Raw genomic sequence first — 21,050 nt, forward strand, 5'->3', positions numbered from 1 at the left:
TTCTATGAATAGTTCAATTACTATTCAATTAAGTCTATGCTGTTTCCTTTCTGAGATATGGGGAAGAATTAAAATTCAGAGAAATGAACAATGCCAAAAAAAATAGTAGTTAAAATTATAATTCAAATTCTAACTAGTTGGTTCAGAGCAATAGTACAGTGGTTGCCTTGCAGACAAACTGTTTGGTCCCCAGCATCCCAAATGTCCCTCCCGCTCCCTTTTCCCAGCCCACCAGGAGTGATTCCAGAGTGCAGAGCCTGGAGTAAACCCTGCATACAGCCAAGAGTGACCCAAAAACAAAAAAAACAGGAGAAAGAAACCTAATTATGTATATTAAAGAAGCTACTCTTAATTTTTTTCCATTTATGATTATTTTATATTATACAGAAGAATAAATGTACTTTAAAAAGTCAAATTTTCTTGAAAATAACTACAAACACCATTCCCGCCTTTCAAGAACAATAGTGAATATTCAAAGATAATTGCAGGAGATTAAGTTCATTAAACAATATTCCCCTAACACCCAAGGCAGTTTTCTGATATTTTTTAATATGATCTTATTACTGCCTAATTATCCATATTGCTTTTCTTCTTTTTTGTTAAACTGAAATTCACTGAAAAGTTTAACCTTTCATTTTAGAATCATTAAGTACAATCCCCACCCTTGCTGATAATTGGCCTATTTCTTTATTAACTGATTTTCCCCCTTGATTTATTACAAAATTTTTTTTGCCAATTTTGAATCCATTCTGTTAATATAATCTTTACCTACTTTCAATTCAATTAACATACTGTCAATGTTACCAAAGTCTTTCTAGTATTTTTTCTAGTCCTTATTGCTCTTTAAAGATCCTCTAGTAGAATAATTAACTTTATATAAACATAGAATATTTTATTGATTCTCATTACATCTCTGGCAAAAGTTTTGAGACGTACTACTCACCGTGAGATGTTTTATACCATAATCTCACAATACACTGCAGTTACTTTCTAGCAATCCAAACAGATAAAACCTTGCAATGTAATTTATGACCTCTAAAAGAACAAAGTTCTATCCTAATTATCATATCCAGAGCCAGGTCAATCTGTGCCAGCTTCTCCATCAGCAATTTCAACATCCATACATTTTTTAATAGAATGAAACCTATCCTTGTTGCACTGTCAGTAAATATTAATGTGACCTTTTAATGTGAGTAAACCTGTCACTGGATTATGCAAGGAATCAACTTTAATAATATGGGTCATTTAGGAATCTCATTAATGAAATGAACAATTATTCCCAAAATCAAAAAGAGTGTTTCCTTTTCCTTCCCAGAAATAAATATTTTCCTGAGCTCCAAAGAATAAAATATGTGGGCCTGGAGAGATAGCACAGCGGCGTTTGCCTTGCAAGCAGCTGATCCAGGACCAAAAGTGGTTGGTTCGAATCCCAGTGTCCCATATGGTCCCCCGTGCCTGCCAGGAGCTATTTCTGAGCAGACAGCCAGGAGTAACCCCTGAGCACTGCCGGGTGTGGCCCAAAAATAAAAAAAAAACAAAAACAAAAAAAAGAATAAAATATGTTTATAACATAAACATAATAAAGTGTTATAAGTCACTTAAAGCCTTTTTCCTTCCTTTTCATACAAAGACACATTACCCTGCAACTGCTACTTCCATCCATGTCCATGAAACTGTGCTCCTTTAAAAAAAAAAAAAGAGGATAGTGTGGGAATGGAAGTGGAAACAGGAATAGGGTGGGGATGGGATGTAAATGGGAGTAGGGTGAGATTTATATTGCATCAAATAAAGTTATGTTTAAATTTAGTTTTCAATTTTCTTCCACATTTCCAGAACCTAAATTATTAAAGATACTATGTTACCAAGCATTTTCTAGAAAAATGTGAATAGAGAATACAACTTAAATTGACTAGAGAGAAAAAACGAATACAAGAATACTATAGTCTTAACCTCAACTCCCAAAATAAATTACAATAAATAAGTTAAGATTTCTATAGCTTTCTTGGGTCAAAGCAATAGTACAGCAGGTAGGGCACTTGATTTGTACATGACCTACCTAAATTTGACCCCTTAAGCACCATCAGGAATGATTCCTGAGTGCAGAGCCAGGAGCAACCCCTGAGCATCACCAGGTGTGGCCCAAAAACAAAAGCAAAGATTTCTACATCTTTATCATTTAGAATAATTTTGAATACACGAGAAATTATTTTGCTCTCATCTCATAGAATTTCAATGCCAAATTTCAATTATTCAATCTTCATTTAAACTGAAGACATCATCTTAGTAAACATCTATTTATCTGGTATCTGACCAAAAAAGTTATAAAATTCGAAGTCTGTTTATTTATATCAAAAACAACATAGTATCAGTATTTAAAAATATTCAACCACTATGTCAAACCCTCAGCACTGAAGTGTTATACACCCATCCCACCCCAACCCACTCATACCCAAAAAAACTGAGGTCAGAGCAATAGTATAGCAGGTAGGTCAATTGACTTATATTTGGCCAATCCAGGCTCACACCCCAGCATTCCACGTGGTCATCCAGGCCAATCAGAAATAATTCCTAAGTGCAGAGCCAGGAGCAGACACAAATCACTTTGATTCAAGCTTCAAAATATAATATTCTGGTGAATTTTCAGCTCCCTAACAATTCTATCTTGATCCTAAAACTATATCTATGCAATAAGTTAAAATGAGAGAGACCTTAAAGATCATCTACTTGCACTTCTGATTTTGCAAATGCTTAAATTGTATTTAAGATAATTTGTCCAAGGTCACTTGGCCAGTTAATAATTGATGCAGTTGAAAGTAAAAGCAAAAAGCTCCCAGAGTTTAGTACTATATTCTCACACCCAGAAACAGGTAGCTAGAGGTTTACTGATTGCTCTAATTTAAAAGAAAATAATAGCTTTGGGGCTGGAGAGGTGGTGCTAGAGGTAAGATCTCCCTGTGTCCCATATGGTATCCCCAAGCCAGGGGTAATTTCTAAGCACTTAGCCAGGAGTAACCCCTGAGCATCAAGTGGGTGTGCCCCCCCCCCAAAAAAAAAAAAAAAAAAAAAAAAGAAAGAAAGAAAATAATAGCTTTAATAAGTTAATTGCTATTGAAATAAAAACAGTATTCCTCAAATGCTTATGAAAATTTTTTGTAATCACTTATTTTCTTATACATCTGAAAAGTAGCCTTAGATCTGTTTGTAGTTTTTAATGACTTGGCATAATTTTCTATTGCCACTGTAACAAATTAAAACAAACTTAGCGATTTAAAATGACATTCATTCATTATGCACAGTCCTCTAAACAAAAGTCTGGCAGAGAAACAGTTGATTTTTCTACATAGACTCTCAAAAGGCCAAAATCAAGTTGTCATCTACTCTAGGCCTTATCTGTGGAGACCCATTCAGGAGCATTGGGTTTGGACAATATTCAATTCTTTTGTGGCAGTCAGACTGATTTCTTTGCTGGCCTTTAGCCGAAAGTCATTCATATCTTCTAAAGGCATTTGTCACTGTAAGTACTCTCCACAAACAGTACATCAAATCCTTCTAATAGCTCAGTTCTCTCTGACATCAGCTGTATCTCCCTCACTTCTTCCACCTCTACTTTTTTAAGGACTTAAATGATTACAATGGTATGACCTAAATCATCTAGGAGAACAGTCTATTTTAAGGTCAGCTAAAGGTAAACAATGATTGCATGTGCAATGCCACTTTGGCAATGTCAGGAAACATTCATGGGCATGATATCTCATCATTCACTGTCTTAGGGATCAGAGCATAGCATCTTTGCGGGATACAAAACTGTCTACTATATTTAGCAAATAGGAACCTTAAGGAAATAAGACTATTGGAACATATTGTAGTGGTTCAAATTTAACAACTCTAATTAAAATATAACTTTGGGGGACCAAAGAGATAGCTCAATGGGCTGAGAATATGCTTTGCATGTCTAGCATGCAGGAACCAAGAATTATCTCACGTACAAGGCTCCCTGAGCAAAGCCAGGAGTGAGCTCTGACCACTGAACTAATAGTAGTTCCTGGGGCCAGAGTAGTGGTGCTAGAGGTAAGGTGTCTGTCTACCTTGCAATCGATAGCCTAGAACAGACCGAGGTTCGATGATCCCCACAAGCCAGGAGCGATTTCTGAGGGCATAGCCAGGAGTAACTCCTGAGCGTCAATGGGTGTGGCCCCCCAAAAAACAAACACGAACAAAAAATAGTAGTTCCTGAGCACCACTAGGTGTGATCCAAAAATCAAATATCTATAACTTTCATCCCTAACAATTACATATACCTATTTCCAAGAATTTCTCATCTGGCTTCTATTCCTGAAACAATTATTGGGCTACCCTCATGAGGATGGAACCAGCAGTTACATCATGGTTTGCAGCTAAGAAGAGAAACTTGCTTGAGGCTTATTGCTACAGTTTCCATCTTGAAATTCTTAATCCTTTGGATTTGTTTCATAAATCTAATAGGATAACAGAGCATATGTCGAGGGTTTCTTTGTCTGGAAATGAGTATATTATTCTTTCATTTTTGAGGAATGGTTAAAAAGAATCTACAAGTTTTTCCTGTAGAATATTTGTCCCCTGTCTGTCATTGGAAGAATCAGGCATATCTTGTCTTCTTAAAGTAAATGTTTTTAAAGATTGTTCCCTTTTTCTTTGTTTTATTTTTAATGAGTTACCTACTTGTGCATTAAATAAGCTTTTCATTGGATTTATTATGAAAGGGTTTATAGCACTGCATGAATCTTTAGGCTGGCATTTCATAAATTCTGGAAAATGCTTGGCTTTGATTTACTCAGATACTGACCCCCAGTCTCTCTTCTTGGGCTTGAATTAGCTAGTATTTTCCACCATGCCCTACATATCTCTCTTATATTATTCACTGTATATTTCATTCTTTATCCTGCCATAATCATCTAAATATTTTCTAACTGACCAACTACCCAGTCTATTAATCCTTTGTGAAACTCTATCTTGAACTTGAACTACCAATAAACTTACCTACTAATTTGTCGCTTTAAGTATCTATTAATTTTTTTTCTTTTGGTTTTTGGGTCACACCTGGCAGTGCTCAGGGGTTACTCCTGGCTCTATGCTCAGAAATTGCTCCTGGCAGGCATGGGGAACTATATGGGATGCCGGGATTCGAACCGATGACCTGCAGGAAAGGCAAACACCTTACCTCCATGCTATCTCTCCAGCCCCTATTTAATTATTTTAATAGATTCTGAATTTCTGATGAAATCATATCATCCATCCACTTATATATTGATTTTAATAATTTTTTTAATTTTTATTTTGACCAAAGTGGATTACAAAACTTTCACAGTAATATTTTAGGTACATAGTGACATTGAATCAGGGGCATTTCCACCACCAGTGTTGTCCTCCCTCCACCCCTGTTCCCAGCATGCATTCCATATCCTCCTCCTTTGACCCCAGGCTGCTAGTATAAATGGTCCCATCTGTGTCTAACTTATTGTAAATTGGGTTTTGATTCTGTTGTCGTTGGCTTCGGATTTGGTATTTAAGTATGATCATTTTTTATTTCTGCTCAATGTCCATACACCTGTTTGGTCCATTATTTCCCCCTCAATTTGTGAGGCAGAACAAGATGGTTCAAGTTATGTGGTTCTGTTTGGAGGGAAGAAAAAAGGAGTAAAAGGGGGCGGGTAAAAGTCAAACAAGAAAGAAATGGAAGGAGTCCTTTAAGAGGCTATACATATCAATTTAAGAGAAGAAAGGAAAAAAGGAAGAAAAACCTAAAAACCATACAAAATAATCAAACAAAAGAATCCGAAAAGCACCACAACAATAAAGACAACAACCAAACAATAACCAAAGTCCTGAAATAAAAACAAAACAAAGCAATAATTGTTAAAGCTCAGATCTAATTACTCTATTAATTGGACCACCATGAGAATATTTCTATTGTTTATTGTTTATTTTGATTTTTCATTAGCTCTGGCTTCTTATACACAACTCATAGCAAGTGGTTTTAGAAAAAATAAGAGAATAAATAATATCTCTTGATTCTCTGACAATGACATTAAAATAAAAGTAGAACACCTGAAAATCAGTTTGTGTTTTACCAGAGACTAAATTTTAATTTTTGAAATTTGCAGTCTATTCTTAATTCATCTAATTCCTCTGATATGGGGCTTCCATTAAATTCTGAACTGTTTTGCCAAGCTGCTATTTCCTCTTTCCTAAATTTTGGATTATGATATTCTGGCACTGAGAAATTGCCAAAATATATGCTCAGCCTCTCTCTAATTTACCTGACAGTATTTAGTTTTTCTGCTTCATGGCCTGTGCTCATAATAAAGTAATAAATAATGCAAGAAAAATAATGCAAGTGGAAGACTCACCTCTGTGTAGCCCAAAGATAACTTTGGGATCTTTGACCCCTAAAGCTACACCATTTTCAGAAAGTTTTTTTAATGAAGCAATTTTAGTGTTCTCAGTATTGGTCTTCATGTAATGTAATCTATCATAGCAGGTAGTAGAAATCAGAGACTGACTGATCTCAATGGTCTATCTTAAGGCATGCATCTATCTCCCATTGGTTCCAGAAGTATTTAGGGTAATTTAGAATCTCAGAAATGTAAGTCAGAAAAATTACATTCCTTATAGGTATGTGAACAGTTTGTTAAGAAAAAAATATAGTATAATACATATTTCTGTTATATATATATATATGTATATTTAAACTTATTTTAAAATATTTCTCATCAACAAATAATTCAGGGACCGGAGAAATAGCATAGAGGTAGGGGATTTGCCTTGCATGCAGAAGGATGGTAGTTCAAATCCCGGCATCCCATATGTCCCCAAGCAGCCAGGAGCAATTTCTGAGCATAGAGCCGAGCCAGGAGTAAACCCTGAGCGCTGCTGGGTGTGACCCAAAAACAAAACAAAACAAAACAAAACAAAAAAATTCAGTATTAGTCCTTACATATAATATGCAATAATGATTAGAGATTTACCTCTTTGGAAATGCTGTCATATTTTTAAAATAATAATAGCATTGTTATCATAAACTTGATTTGTTCCCAATAAAAAAATGTTATAAATATCAGTATACAATAGTTCATGGAATAACTGTATAACTTTTTTCTATGACAATTTTTAACCATCTTTCAAAGAATATAAGATTTATAAAATGTCTAGAGTTCAAGCTATAGACATTTTCTTTAGTTACATTGCCATAAAAAATCTTAATAATTCAAAATGGAATTTATAATCACTAAAACATTTCCAAGATATATCTTTTCTTTAAACTAAAAAAATACTTATTGTGTAGCTAAAGTCCTAAACATTATTAATGTATTTTATTATACACACAATCAAATAAGGACTACTTAAAGACAACAATTCTATATCATTTACAAAATTAGTTTAAAATTTTTGTTCAAGTGTAATTTATAATTAAGTACACTGAGTAATGGTTACAAATTCTTATGACTAATTGAAAGCATCAAAAACAAATCCTCCAAATAGAGCACAATTGGTGTTTTCACTTTAGAATTTTTAAGGTTAATATTAATAATAATAATTAGTCTTGTGATCTTGCCTATAAAAACTTTCTGAAAATTATGGCCTTTCTAATATACACCAATAATTATAAACTCAGAAGTATACTTGTCTATAAACAGCAAAACTAGAAATGAATACAGATAAACACAATTCTTTCTCCCAGTTTAATCATTAACAGGTTTTCAATATAATTATAGGTCAGATTTTAGTATTATCATTTCTTTGAGTGTTTCAAAACACAAGTTTCATTTTTTAGTGGATTCCAATTAATTTTTTTAGTAGTTCAAGGAAACTTTAAAGATTTACAGGCACTCAACACAAAAAAGAACTGAGGCCTTTCATCTATTTTTCCAATGGGTCTATTCTATTTCATCTGTTTTCCTGGCTCAAATCTTCATAATTCTTTGCTCACATTTACTGCTGGAAACATAACCATTACAGTGGCCATCTGTCAGAAAATAGCAATTAGTTTAGAATGTCATCAACCAACTGTCAAAATTGTATGCACACTATATGTTCATAATAAAGTATGATTGCTATTAATGAAGAAACTATTTGTCAGGACACACTGTGTAACAAATTTTATTATAAACATGGGAATAAATATAGAAATATTTGGGTCTATATGGCTGTTTTACTGACAATGAGGTAGAGGTCTCAACAAAATCATTACTATAATATAAAGGTATTAGAAAATGACAACAGTACAGGATTTGATGTGAGACATTTTTTCTACCATTTACTAGCTATAAGTCCTTTAAGGCAAGTCCCTTAACTCCATCTTTTCCTCAACTGTCTCATGGACAAAACAGGAATAACAACAGTATTTTACTGGTTTGAAAATAAGAGTAAATAAGAATACATAAAGTATAGGAAATTTGTGAGTCAATAAATATTAAAAACTGTCTTGAATCCTCTTTTTTTCCTCTTTATAAGATATATGTCTCCTTCCTTCTTTGATCCTTTGTCTCCTTCCTTTATCTTTGATCAGCCAGCATCCTTGTCAACAAAATGTGTGTTAATCTCTGGAAGAATGTTGCTTCTACCTTAGTGGCTTTCACAATCTCAGGCTTTATAAAATATCACTTTAGTTGGCTTTAGACACACTCCAGGACAGCAACTTTGTATAATGAAAAAATGTTTCCACACAGCATTGTCCAAGAAAAATAAAATATGAAATCAGATATACAGTATAACTTAAAAGTTTCTACTACTCCAGGACTGGAGAGATAGCATGGAGGTAAGGCATTTGCCTTGCATGCAGAAGGATGGTGGTTCAAATCCAGCCATTCCATATGGTCCCTGAGCCTGCCAGGAGCTATTTATTTCTGAGCATGGAGCCAGGAGTAACCCTTGAGCACTACCAGATGTGACCCAAAAACAAACAAACAAAAAAAAAGTTTCTACTACTCCAAAAACCAGGATCTCTAACTTGAGAAATCTGACTGTAACAACTGTGACTGAGAAGAACTTTTACTGGAACTACAAAGAAAGACTTCGGTTTTAGACAACTTAGTATGCCCAGAACCTATAGTTGATCTTATGGCAGGATGCTTAGGGGTATGGTCTCCCTGGTTTTAGGCCAAAGGCTTTTCCTTTCTATTTTCCCCATCTTTTGCAGTGCCTATGCAAAAACAAACAAACAAACAAACAAACAAACTGCCATACACATGCACCCTTTGTTCTTTAATTTAATTTTATATTTTTATTTATCTTTTAAATAGGGCTCTCTCCTTTTTTCAGAAACTTGGAACATGGATTACTTTGTTTTACCACATATTTCTGCATTTTTCTATAAAACTAAGAAGAAAGAAATAAAGAAAGGCTGGGGCCTAGGGACTAATTAGTGGAAACTTTAGTGGGGAAATAAATAAGAACAGAACTAAATACCCAAGCCAAAGTCAACAGCAATAAAATCAAGCGATCTAAACAATCTAAATTTAAATGGACCTGTTAAACTGGCAAACCAGGAGGCAAAGGGTGGTTGGGATAGGTTGCCTCTGGGTCCATTGTAGGAGGGACGTCAACACTGGTGATGGGAATGGCCCTGACTTGTATATCTGAAATTCAACTATGAAGGACTCTGTAGATCACTATTATTTTAATAAAATAAAATTTTCAAAAATATCTCTACTACTCAAACTGGGGTGGAGTAAGAGGCATAAGGAATTGGGAAGAGGCAACAGGGCTCAGCCTGATTTGATTCCTGGCACCACTAGAAATGGGACCTTTCTCAGGCCATAACCATTTCTTGGGTTAAAACAGAATAAAACAAGAATAAAGAATAAAATAGATAATTCTAATAATAAACTCTATTTGGCTTAATTAATCCAAAATATTATCATTCTAAAAATATCACAGTTTCAGTACATAAGAGTCACATATGCCAAATATATCAGACAGTATTTTTTAAGAGCAATAAACTTGGACTCTATTTGACTGATATTTACTTGTCCTGTTATGTCGGTCTCCTTGTATTACAAACAAGTATCTAAAAATGCCTGTCCCAGAAGCAGTGGGGAGGTGACTGGAAGGGAAGAGGGTATGGCAGGAGAGGTAAAAAAATTGTTGACATTGGTGGCGGGAAATGTGGATTGGTGAAAGTTGTTGTACAACTTGTAACTCAATCATGAATAATTTTATCTTTAATAAATACTGTAGTATGAACAATCTTGTAACCATGGTATTTAAATAAATAATAAGATAATAATAGTAATAATAATAATAACAACTATCCAAGTATTGCTATGAAAATTAAATCAAAACAACATTCACAAGGCACTTTTTGTGATATACTACTTGATATAGCAGGGTGGCTAATTATGAATTACTTCATATTAACTTTTCACTCTAGAACTTAAGTAACTTAAGTAACTACTATTAAGTCTCTATTGAATAAGGGCCAATCTCAAAAATTAAGAAGATCAACCCTGCAAAATACCTGCCTGGGACCCTTCAAAAATATCAAAGTTTGTGTTACAGATCAGACGAAAGAGAGAGATATTTAAACTAAAAAAGAAGCAAAGAATTAGGGGTCAAGATCTAAAATGGGTCTAAAGTGGGGGGTTGGGTGGGAGTGAATAAAATCTATAGATTAGTGAACAGTATTGCTTCCATGTCAATTTTCTGGTCTCAATTACTGTTCTGTGGTGTATGTTAGCAGTATGGTAGTATTTAATGAGTAAGACTTGATAAATGTAGAATATAATAATTATAATTGATAATACTTTATAATTAAAATTTCTAAGAATCACGCAGATATATATAAAACTGTGAAGCAGGGCCAGGGAGATAGTTCAAAGGGTTAGAGTGCTTTGCAAGTTCTATGGTCAATCCCTATGGTCAATCCCCTACATCAAATGCCTCAACCTTACCACAACCAGGGGTGTCCCTGGTAGTTCCTAGGTACCATCTAATTGAATATCACCAAATCACAGGCTTAAACACTAAACTGGCAACCCTATATCAACAGGATGAATATGACACAGGATGGGGATCCTCCTAGGATAGAAACACTCCATAAAGAAATGTAAATTAATTGATTCCAAACATGCTAATTAATTTAGTGGTGGAATTATTTTATATTGAATATGGTTTGCTCATCATTGTACTGGTCAATTATACTTCAGAAACCATTTTAAAAACAAGGAGAATACTTCTGAGTTCTCTATACTGTACATACTAAGATTACTTCAAAATAAAAAGTTAAAACACTTTCTAAAGGGACTACCTGAAATTTCACTATGAAGGAACCTCTGCCCCCAATGAATTTGTTAATTAATATCTCATTGTAAAATAATGCTATTTATGTTAAGCCTACTGCAGTAAGGCCATGAAACCAGCTAATGAAAAGTCAATTCTAAGGTATACAAAATCCATCTTAATCATCACTATTAGTTTGCACTTCCACAAAGACAATGTGATGCCACCCACATACACTCAGTAATACTGAAACTTGGTAAAAAAAAAAAAAAAAAAAACCACAAGTGACCAAAAAACAGAAGTATTTTCCAATATACACCTCTCCCTCTTCCCAAGGTCTTCCTTGTTTTAAGAAAATAAGTTTTGAATACAACCCCTTAAATAGAAAGAACAATCTGATTTGCTACAGCATTTGTTGCTGTACATGAAACAATTGTGCAGCAATTGCCCATGAATTAGCTCATAAGCAATTGGTAAATGGAGAAAGGATTTCAGTACAAAGCAGAAGCTGCTTTGGTCCAAATGTGATTTTTCCCCTGAGTCATTAATGTTTTGTCTCATTAATAATAATAACAACTGAAGGCTAAGTACTCTATAGGCAATAAGCCAAGAAATAATACATATCATACATTTCAATACTTCTCTTAGAAATTCTTTTTTGTTTGGTTGGTTTTGCTTTGGCCACACCACATGGCATTCAGAGCTATCTCTTGGCTCTGCATTGGAGATCAATCACTTCCTGGTGGTGCTTAGGGGACTGTGTGGGATACTAGGAATCCTATTAGAGTTGGTTGTGTGTAAGACAAACCCCCGCTGTACTATAGATAAAGCCCCTCTTGGAATTAAGCTCTTGAGATGTTAACCCCTGATATGTTAATGATAGGTTAACCCTACTGTTTAAAAAATAAAATAAAATAAAATAAAATAATAAAACAATAGTTTCAAATACCTGTGCATTTTTTACAAAGCCTGCAACCTTTGCTTATAACTTCTGTTGGTAACGTTTTTCTATTTGCATATGAAGAAAGCCTCAACCCTTCCTTACACCGCATTCCATCAAGATACATTCATTTTAATGAGGGAAATAGAAAGCCTGTCTAGAGTACAGGTGGGCGTGGAGTAGGGTGGAGGGAAATTTGGGACATTGGTGGTGGAAATGTTGCACTGATGAAGGGAGTGTCTTTACATGACTGAAACCTAACCATAATCATGTTTGTAATCAAAGTATTTAAATAAAAATAAATAAATAAAATAAAAGTACACTCACAAAATGGCCAGCCTTTTCTTTAAAGGGAAAAAAAATTGAGATCTTGGAGAGTCTTTGAATTATTTCTTTTAAATCCTTTAAGTCAATAATTAAATCCCTATTTGAAATAAAAGTAGCTGTTTACTCATGTAAAAAAAAAAGATACATTCATTTTCTTAAAAATTCAACATTGGGAAAAAAACATTTTCATTGAACATTTCAGTGTTCATTAAAAAACTCATCTTTGGGGGTTGGAGCCATAACACAGCAGATAGTGCATTTGCCTATACAGTCCCTGCACCCCCTTCGGTGCCTGTCGGATGATTTCTAAGCACAGAGCAAGGATACACAATCATTATCAAATGAGGCCCAAAAACAAATTAAAAAACTCATCTATTTTAAAGATGTCAGAAAACAATTTTCTGTAATTATTATTATTATAATCAGTAATATAGTTACAAAGTTTCAAAAGTCCTACTAATTTAAGTATAAATTGGCATTTTGTAAAGTTTGTTAAAATGCGTATAAAATACTTTAAAAGGTTATATTTCCACATATTCAAGAAGGCAAAATATTGAGTTTTGGTTGGCGGAGAGAACACAGCAGTAGGATGTTTGCCATGCATGCAGCCCACCTAGGACTGACAGTGGTTCAAATCCCGGCATCCTATATGGTCCCTGAGCCTGCCAAGAGCGATTTCTGAGCGCAGAACCAGGAGTTAACTCCTGAGCACCTCCAGGTGTGATCCAAAACAAACAAACAAACAAACAAAATATATAATTGAGTTTTTTAAATAAACATGCATACTATCATTTTACATGTCTTCCAAAGATTACTGGTATATCAATGAAACATGTTATTAATACAAACTGTTTTTTTGTTTGTTTGTTTGTTTTTTTGGTGCTCGTGCTCTGAGGTCAGAATCGCTCCAGGCAGGCACGGTGGACCATATAGGATGCTTGGATTTGAACCACCATCCGTCTTTAATCGATTGCATGCAAGGGCAAAACACTTCCCACTGTGCTATCTCTCCAACCCCTAATATCAACTTTTTAAAAACTGATAACCTACATTCATATATCTCCTGAACTCAAAATTCAGTCATTCATTTTGTTAGCCAGACATCTAAGAATATTCTGAAGTAATGACAATTAACTTCAAAATCATAATCAGATGGATGAATTTTGTTACTTCCTGATCATCACTTGAGAGCTTCCCCACAAAAATAAAGTAATTTTAAAACAATGGCATGCTAAACTAAGGATGTAGTTTGAGACAAGTTTTAAAGCCTGGTATTCTCAATATACCCTAAGCATCACCAGAAGTAACCTCCACAACTAACTATTAATAATAAAGACATGTATCTAGGGGACGGGAGAGATAGTACAGTGTACAGGGCATTTTCCTTATCCACAGCAGACTGAATCAATCCCTGCAATCCTATGTGGTCCCCTGAGCTCTTGGTAAGTGAGTGATCCTTGACAGCAGAGGCAGGAATAATTCCTAAGTACAGTTAGGTGTGGCCCCCAAAACAAAAACAAACAAGAAGGATATATCTAGAAAGCAGACTAAAACTAAAAAGATACAGGGGCCGGGAGAGATAGCACAGCGGTGTTTGCCTTGCAAGCAGCCAATCCAGGACCAAAGGTGGTTGGTTCAAATCCCAGTGTCCCATATGGTCCCCCGTGCCTGCCAGGAGCTATTTCTGAGCAGATAGCCAGGAGTAACCCCTGAGCACCGCCAGGTGTGACCCAAAAACCAAAAACAAGCAAACAAACAAACAAAAAAACTAAACTAAAATGATACTTCAAAAGTTATAACATTATAGCATTCTAGAAAAGAATTCAGCATACTTTCCATTTCTTTCTCAAAAGGCAACAATACTGCTAATTATTATTGATTATTTAAAATATATTTATGTAAAATAATAAATAAAATAATAAAATAAAATAATTTTGTTATTTAAAATACAATCGCTAAGCATTATTTTATGTAAATGACCTCTGCTAGCAACAAGTATTATAAAAGAAAATTTACATTTGTACTTAAAAATACAGAAAAATCACTAACACATACAAAATAGAATTCAGAATAGCTATGATTTATTTCACCAACCCTAGTTTGGCGATACAGCTTTTAAAATCAAATCAAATAATATATATCAATCACTGTACTAGCTATATAATGTCTTCTTTTATATAATAGTTCATTATGTACTTAGGTATTTTTATAGGTTCATACAACCCTGAATTTCAACGAGTCCTTTTTTTTCCTATTACCTATTCAAATGCACTTGCTTAGAGATAGTCAGCATGTTTCTTATAAATGGAAAAAAAAAAAAAAAACACCGCACAATTGTCTGCTTATAGTGTGACCTCTTTCACTTGGGTAGCTATCCTTTCCATCACCGACTAAGTGAGGATATAACCTTGTCAAACCAAAGGCAAAAGAATAATGAGCACACATCAGGATAAGCCAGCATGGGAAAGGTTGTCAAGAAGGTTGCAAAAACAGTATTCTGAATGACAAAATCAAACTATACCAATAGAGAAGGGTAACATTAAAGAAAGCACTCGAGTTTATACAAAGCATTTAGTCCCCCATTCTTGGAAGCATTTTACACAAAACGCCACTCGAATGTATTTATTTCATTAATTACTAACAATATGCATTTAGTACATTTTCAAATGATTTCTCATAAAGCAATCTTAATAGAGACATATTTATAAAACGTCTACTGCCATAAGGTACTATCCAAAGTATTAAGATAGAAATGTTTTTGCTTTTAACAATTAGCTTATAACTAAAAACAACAAAACTCCAATTCAAAAATCAGAATATAAACTAAAAGCCTTCATTTAATAGTAAGATTTTTACTATTGTTAAAACAAATAACAATAAGTAACACATTAAGTGCTACTCCAGTGCACTAACTGGCATGACAAGAATTGCATTAAAATATTAAAATATTTTCAGAAGTTGAAACCTGAAGGAATTAGGCAAGTTCTGTTATGGTATTCTTGTTTGGGATTTACTTTAAAAACAAACAAAAAATTTCTAATATAAGCCTGATTCGAGCATGTACTAGAACAATGTACTAAATCAATGTGTCAGTTATACACATTTTGACATTCCATTTCTACATTAAGACTAGAATGAAATTTTTGTTCCTAACAAGCATTGATATTTTAACAGAGAAACAGTGCCACCTCTTGGTCCCAAATAAAAGCCTCTAAGTCCTTTTACTAGTCCTCTAACTTCCTTGTTTCAGTGCAATTCTTGACAAATATGAATGTGAAATGAATTACACAATTATCATATAATAAAAATATTTGTATCTATCCAAATTGCAACTGCATGAAAGCCAGATACAGGTTGCTTTCAAGAAGCCAAGTAATCCAAAGTATTCAAAATAACACCAAATGTACATACTTTACGAACACTAAAATAATAATTCATAAAGGTGGAAGCATCAATTACCATAAACAAGTATGTCAATCAATTTACATATCTTAAATATTGAAGAAAAATATTGGCATAGCATTTTCACATTACAAATTTCATTTTTCAAACTGTATCATATTTAAAATGTATCTATCAAATAATCAATGTGTTATTAGCACTAGGTTATTACACCTCAATCAACATTAATTTAAAATGAAGTTATTGAGAAATGTAGTATGTTCCTTGTTTACTTACACCAATGACACAATGTCGCCACGTTGTACTTCAAAATTCCTCATTTTCCAGTGGTTTAAAAGCACCACATCGGATGACTGGCTTCCCCCAGGATTCAAAGAAGGCTTAAAAATAAGAAGAAAGAGACACATCTATCATTTGTATTTTCCAATCTTCATGGTTCCTTGCACTTCATAGCTCTAGTATAGTACAATGAAACATTTCTAATATAAAACCTTTCGATAAATTACTGCTCTGAAGTAACTTGAAATGATGAGTTTTCAAAAAGAATTATGTGGATTCTTCACAGAGAAAATACAAATCACTAATATTTGTTTGAAAAGAAAAATGAGTTACATGTACAAATCTTTACTATATCCTAGTAAAAAGCTATGGAAAGTTTTAATAAGGAATTAAAAAAACTTGCAGAAGTGAATCAAACCTTCCAAAAGTAAAACAAGTGGGATCTAATTCTGAGTAAAAGAAGCAGTAATGACTAATCAGCTGACACAAAACAAAATACAAACACTCATACAAAGAAGTAAAGAGAATGAAGCAGAGAACATGTGGGTTTTCCCTCCCTAACCATTTTTAAGAGAGACAGAGAGACAGACAGACTTTAGGGTATTGATAGTTTAAACCTAAAATAACTTTCCCCAGAGGATTTGGACAAGTCTCAATATACCCAAGGTTTGATGGGTAAGAAGTGAGAAACATTCTGTTTGAAAGTTCACCTGAAGATTATGAGCTATCTAGGCACAAATAAAATAGAGTTGAAAAACATGAAGTCAACATTGTTTGTGACTTGTGATGGATGAAGCTTTTCTGACTGAAGCCTGAGCTGAGAATGTCATAAAAAGAAACAGTAGCATCTGTGGAAGTGGTGCTCGGTCACATCTAAGGCCATCTTCCCTGAGCAGAGGTGGAAGTAAGAAGAGTCATAACACAGCTGTCAGGACAGGAGTGAGAAAACCAGATGTCAGACAACAGCCAAGTTCTTAAGTAATAGTGACCTTCGTTCCTTCTAACTTTCTTCTTCCTTGTTCCTTGCTTCGTACCTTCCATTTTCTTTCCTTCCTCTTACCTTCCTTCTTGCTATATTCCTTCTACCTTCCTTCATTCCTGCTACCTTCCTACTAACCCCTTCTTTCCTTCATTCAAAACATTTATACTTATTTGTAAATTTATAATTATTTGTACAATTTTCACAAAACAAATATAGATAAATTTGTAGGAAACTGTAATCATGACCTTACTTTTGATTTCCTAAATTTGGGGGGGGGGGAATATATATGCTTAGAGAATTCAAACACTCCCACAACTTTTACCAGCTGCTTTATGTTAGGATGTCTAAATATTCCTGTCTTTAATCTTTAGCAGAATGCTAATAACCATGGCACTTGACTAACAAACTTAACTTGTTCAAAAGAAATCTTTCATCATTATCTACTAAATTTTCCCCCTTACTTTATTAAATTCAATTTACCAATTTTTTCAGTCAACCAAACTTTTTAAATCTCTTCTTCATGCCAGCCATTCACCAAACTAAAGAGTTTTTATGATGTCTTTCTTTCAACTAGGTCCATTTTTTTCCTTGTCTTGATCATATTTCAAGTACCAATCATCAAATAAATAACTATGGGTCTATTTTTCAGCAACCAGTCTCTCACCTTCAATTCAGAAAAATGATTTCATCTCATTTCTAAATGAAAGTTATTAAAGTTTATAATATGACACAAATTTTAGGCAGACAGTATTATATTTCAACACCAAGTATCCTGCATTAGGATCTCTATAAAAAAAATCTAGCTTCCATCTCATTTTTTTAAATTTTTGTTTGTTTGTTTGTTTTGTTTTGTTTTGTTTTTGGGTCACACCCGGCAGTACTCAGGGGTTACTCCTGGCTCTGTGCTCAGAAATCACTCCCGGCAGGATAGGGGGACCATTTTATATATGTGACCCTTGTAATCATATTTCCTACTCCATTTCCCCCTTCCTCTATGATAACCTCTAATCTGTTCTCAGTTTGCTTGCTTTTGTTTAGATCACTTTGTTTTTTTTACGTCTACCTATTGTCCTTCTCCACCTGAGTTAATTCACTTAGCATAATTTCCTCAAAGTCAATCTACAGTACCACAAATGGAAAATTTAATTTCTTAATATAGTACAATAGTATCTTGTTGTACATATATTCTAATATACCATCAATGGACATCTGTTTCACTCTCTTGGCTATTATAAATTATGCTGCAATGAACATAACGGCATATCTATATTTAAATTAGTGTGTTTTGAAAAATAGATATGGAATAAATAATTCATATGGGATTTCTATTCTCAATTTTTGAATATCCTCCATTGTTTTCCAGAGTAACCATATCATTTTATATTCCTATAAACAATATACAAGAGTTTCATTTTCTGTACATCTATTTTTGACTTTTATACTGACTGCCATAAAAGATATGATTTGCTATTTTGTTTTTTCCTAGTTGTGTAACTTTAGCAAATTAATTTCTCTATTAAATTTATTAGTAATTTTAGTAACTATTATATAATAATATTCAGATACACAGAATACCACATGTAGAAAACTGTTTTAAGAGCTATTATATATATATATATATTAACTTTTTCAAAATACTTCAAACAGTTAAATTGAAAACCCATAATTAAGGGGCCAGAATGATAAAGGAGAGATCATTACTGATATGATAGAGATCCAAAGGGTAATCAGAAACTACTTTGAGAAACTCTATGCCACTAAAAATGAAAACCTGGAAGAAATGGATAAATTTTTGGACTCTTATAATCTTCCACGGTTGAAGGAAGAGGATGTAGCATATCTAAACACACCCATCACTATTGAGGAAATTAAGACAGTAATCAAATGTCTGCACAAAAACAAAAGTTCAGGCCCAGATGGATTTACTAATGACTTCTTTCAAACCTTTCAAGAGGAACTTCTACCGATCCTGGCAAGACTCTTTCATGAAATTGAACAAACAGAAACACTTCCAAATAGCTTTTATGAAGCCAACATCACCTTGATACCTAAACCAGACAGAGATGCTACCAAAAAGAAAATTACAGACCAATATCGCTGATGAATACACATGCAAAGATCCTCAACAAAATCCTGGTAAATAGGATTCAATGCCTCATTAAGAAAATCATCCACTACAATCAAGTAGGTTTCATCCCAGGAATGCAAGGATGGTTTAACATCCATAAATCTCTCAACATAATACACAACGTCAACAACAAGAAAAATAGAAATCACATGATCATATCAATAGATGCAGAGAAAGCATTTGATAAGGTCCAACACCCATTCTTGATCAAAACTCTCAGCAAGATGGGAATGGAAGGAACCTTTCTCAATATAGTTAAGGCCATCTACCACAAGCCAGAGGCAAATATTGTCCTCAATGAAGAAAAACTGAAAGCCTTTCCTCTAATTCTGGCATAAGACAAGGCTGTCCTCTCTCACCACTCCTATACAACATAGCACTGGAAGTACTTGCTATAGCGATTAGGCAAGAAAAAGATATCAAGGGAATCCAGATAGGAAAGGAAGAAGTCAAGCTCTCACTGTTTGCAGATGACATGATACTCTACTTAGAAAACCCTAAAGACTCTACCGAAAAGCTTCTAGAAACAATAGACTCATATAGCAAGGTGGCAGGCTACAAAATTAACACACAAAAATCAATGGCCTTTCTATACACCAGTAGTAATAAGGAAGAAATGGACATTAAGAAAACAACCCCATTCACAATAGTGCCACACAAACTCAAATATCTTGGAATCAACTTGACTAAATATGTGAAGGACCTATACAAAGAAAACTATAAAACTCTGCTCCAAGAAATAAGAGAGGACACATGGAAATGGAAGCACATACCCTGCTCATGGATTGACAGGATTAACATCATTAAAATGGCAATACTCCCCAAAGCATTGTACAGATTTAATGCGATCCCTCTAAAGATGCCCATAACATTCTTCAAAGAAGTGGATCAGGCACTTTTGAAATTCATTTGGAACAATAAACACCCTAGAATAGCTAAAGCAATCATTGAGAAAAAGAATGTGGGAGGAATTACTTTCCCCAACTTTAAACTGTACTACAAAGCAAAAGTTATCAAAACAGCATGGTACTGGACTAAAGACAGGCCCTCAGATACTGGAATAGGCTTGAATACTCAGAGAATGTTCCCCAGACATACAATTACCTAATTTTGATAAAGGAGTGAGAAATCCTAAATGGAGCAAAGAAAGCCTCTTCAACAAGTGGTGTTGGCACAACTGGATAGCCACTGCAAAAAATTGAACTTAGACCCCCCCAGCTAACAACATGTATGAAGGTGAAATCTAAATGGATGAAAGACCTCGATATAAGACCCGAAACTATAAGATATACAGAACAACACGTAGGTAAAACACTCCAGGACATTGAGACTAAAGGCATCTTTAAAGAGGAAACTGCACTCTCCAAGCAAGTGAAAGCAGAGATTAACAGATGGGAATATATTAAACTGAGAAGCTTCTGCACCTCAAAAGAAATAGCGCCCAGGATACAAGAGCCCCCCACTGAGTGGGAGAAACTATTCACCCAATATCCATCAGATAAGGGGCTAATCTCCAAAATATACAAGGCACTGACAGAAATTTACAAAAAAATCTAATCCCATCAAAAAATGGGGAGAAGAAATGGACAGACACTTTGAGAAAGAAGAAATACAAATGGCCAAAAGACACATGAAAAAATGCTCCACATCACTCATCATCAGGGAGATGCAAATCAAAACAACTATGAGGTACCACTTCACACCCCAGAGATTGGCACACATCACAAAGAACACAT

At 34.2% G+C, this 21,050-nt stretch overlaps 1 protein-coding gene across 1 annotated transcript in view; it reads right to left on the reverse strand.

Annotated features, from left to right (window-relative positions):
• Nucleotides 1-21,050, reverse strand: part of IMMP2L (inner mitochondrial membrane peptidase subunit 2) — a 950,803-nt gene that overhangs the window by 860,686 nt on the left and 69,067 nt on the right. Inside the window, exon 3 of the mRNA XM_049783675.1 lies at nucleotides 16,202-16,305. Coding sequence (XP_049639632.1) covers nucleotides 16,202-16,305 — 104 coding nt within the window. The remainder of the gene's footprint in view (nucleotides 1-16,201; nucleotides 16,306-21,050) is intronic.

This window comes from Suncus etruscus, chromosome 1, assembly GCF_024139225.1.
Source record: "Suncus etruscus isolate mSunEtr1 chromosome 1, mSunEtr1.pri.cur, whole genome shotgun sequence".
In the NCBI taxonomy this organism is placed as follows: domain Eukaryota; kingdom Metazoa; phylum Chordata; class Mammalia; order Eulipotyphla; family Soricidae; genus Suncus; species Suncus etruscus.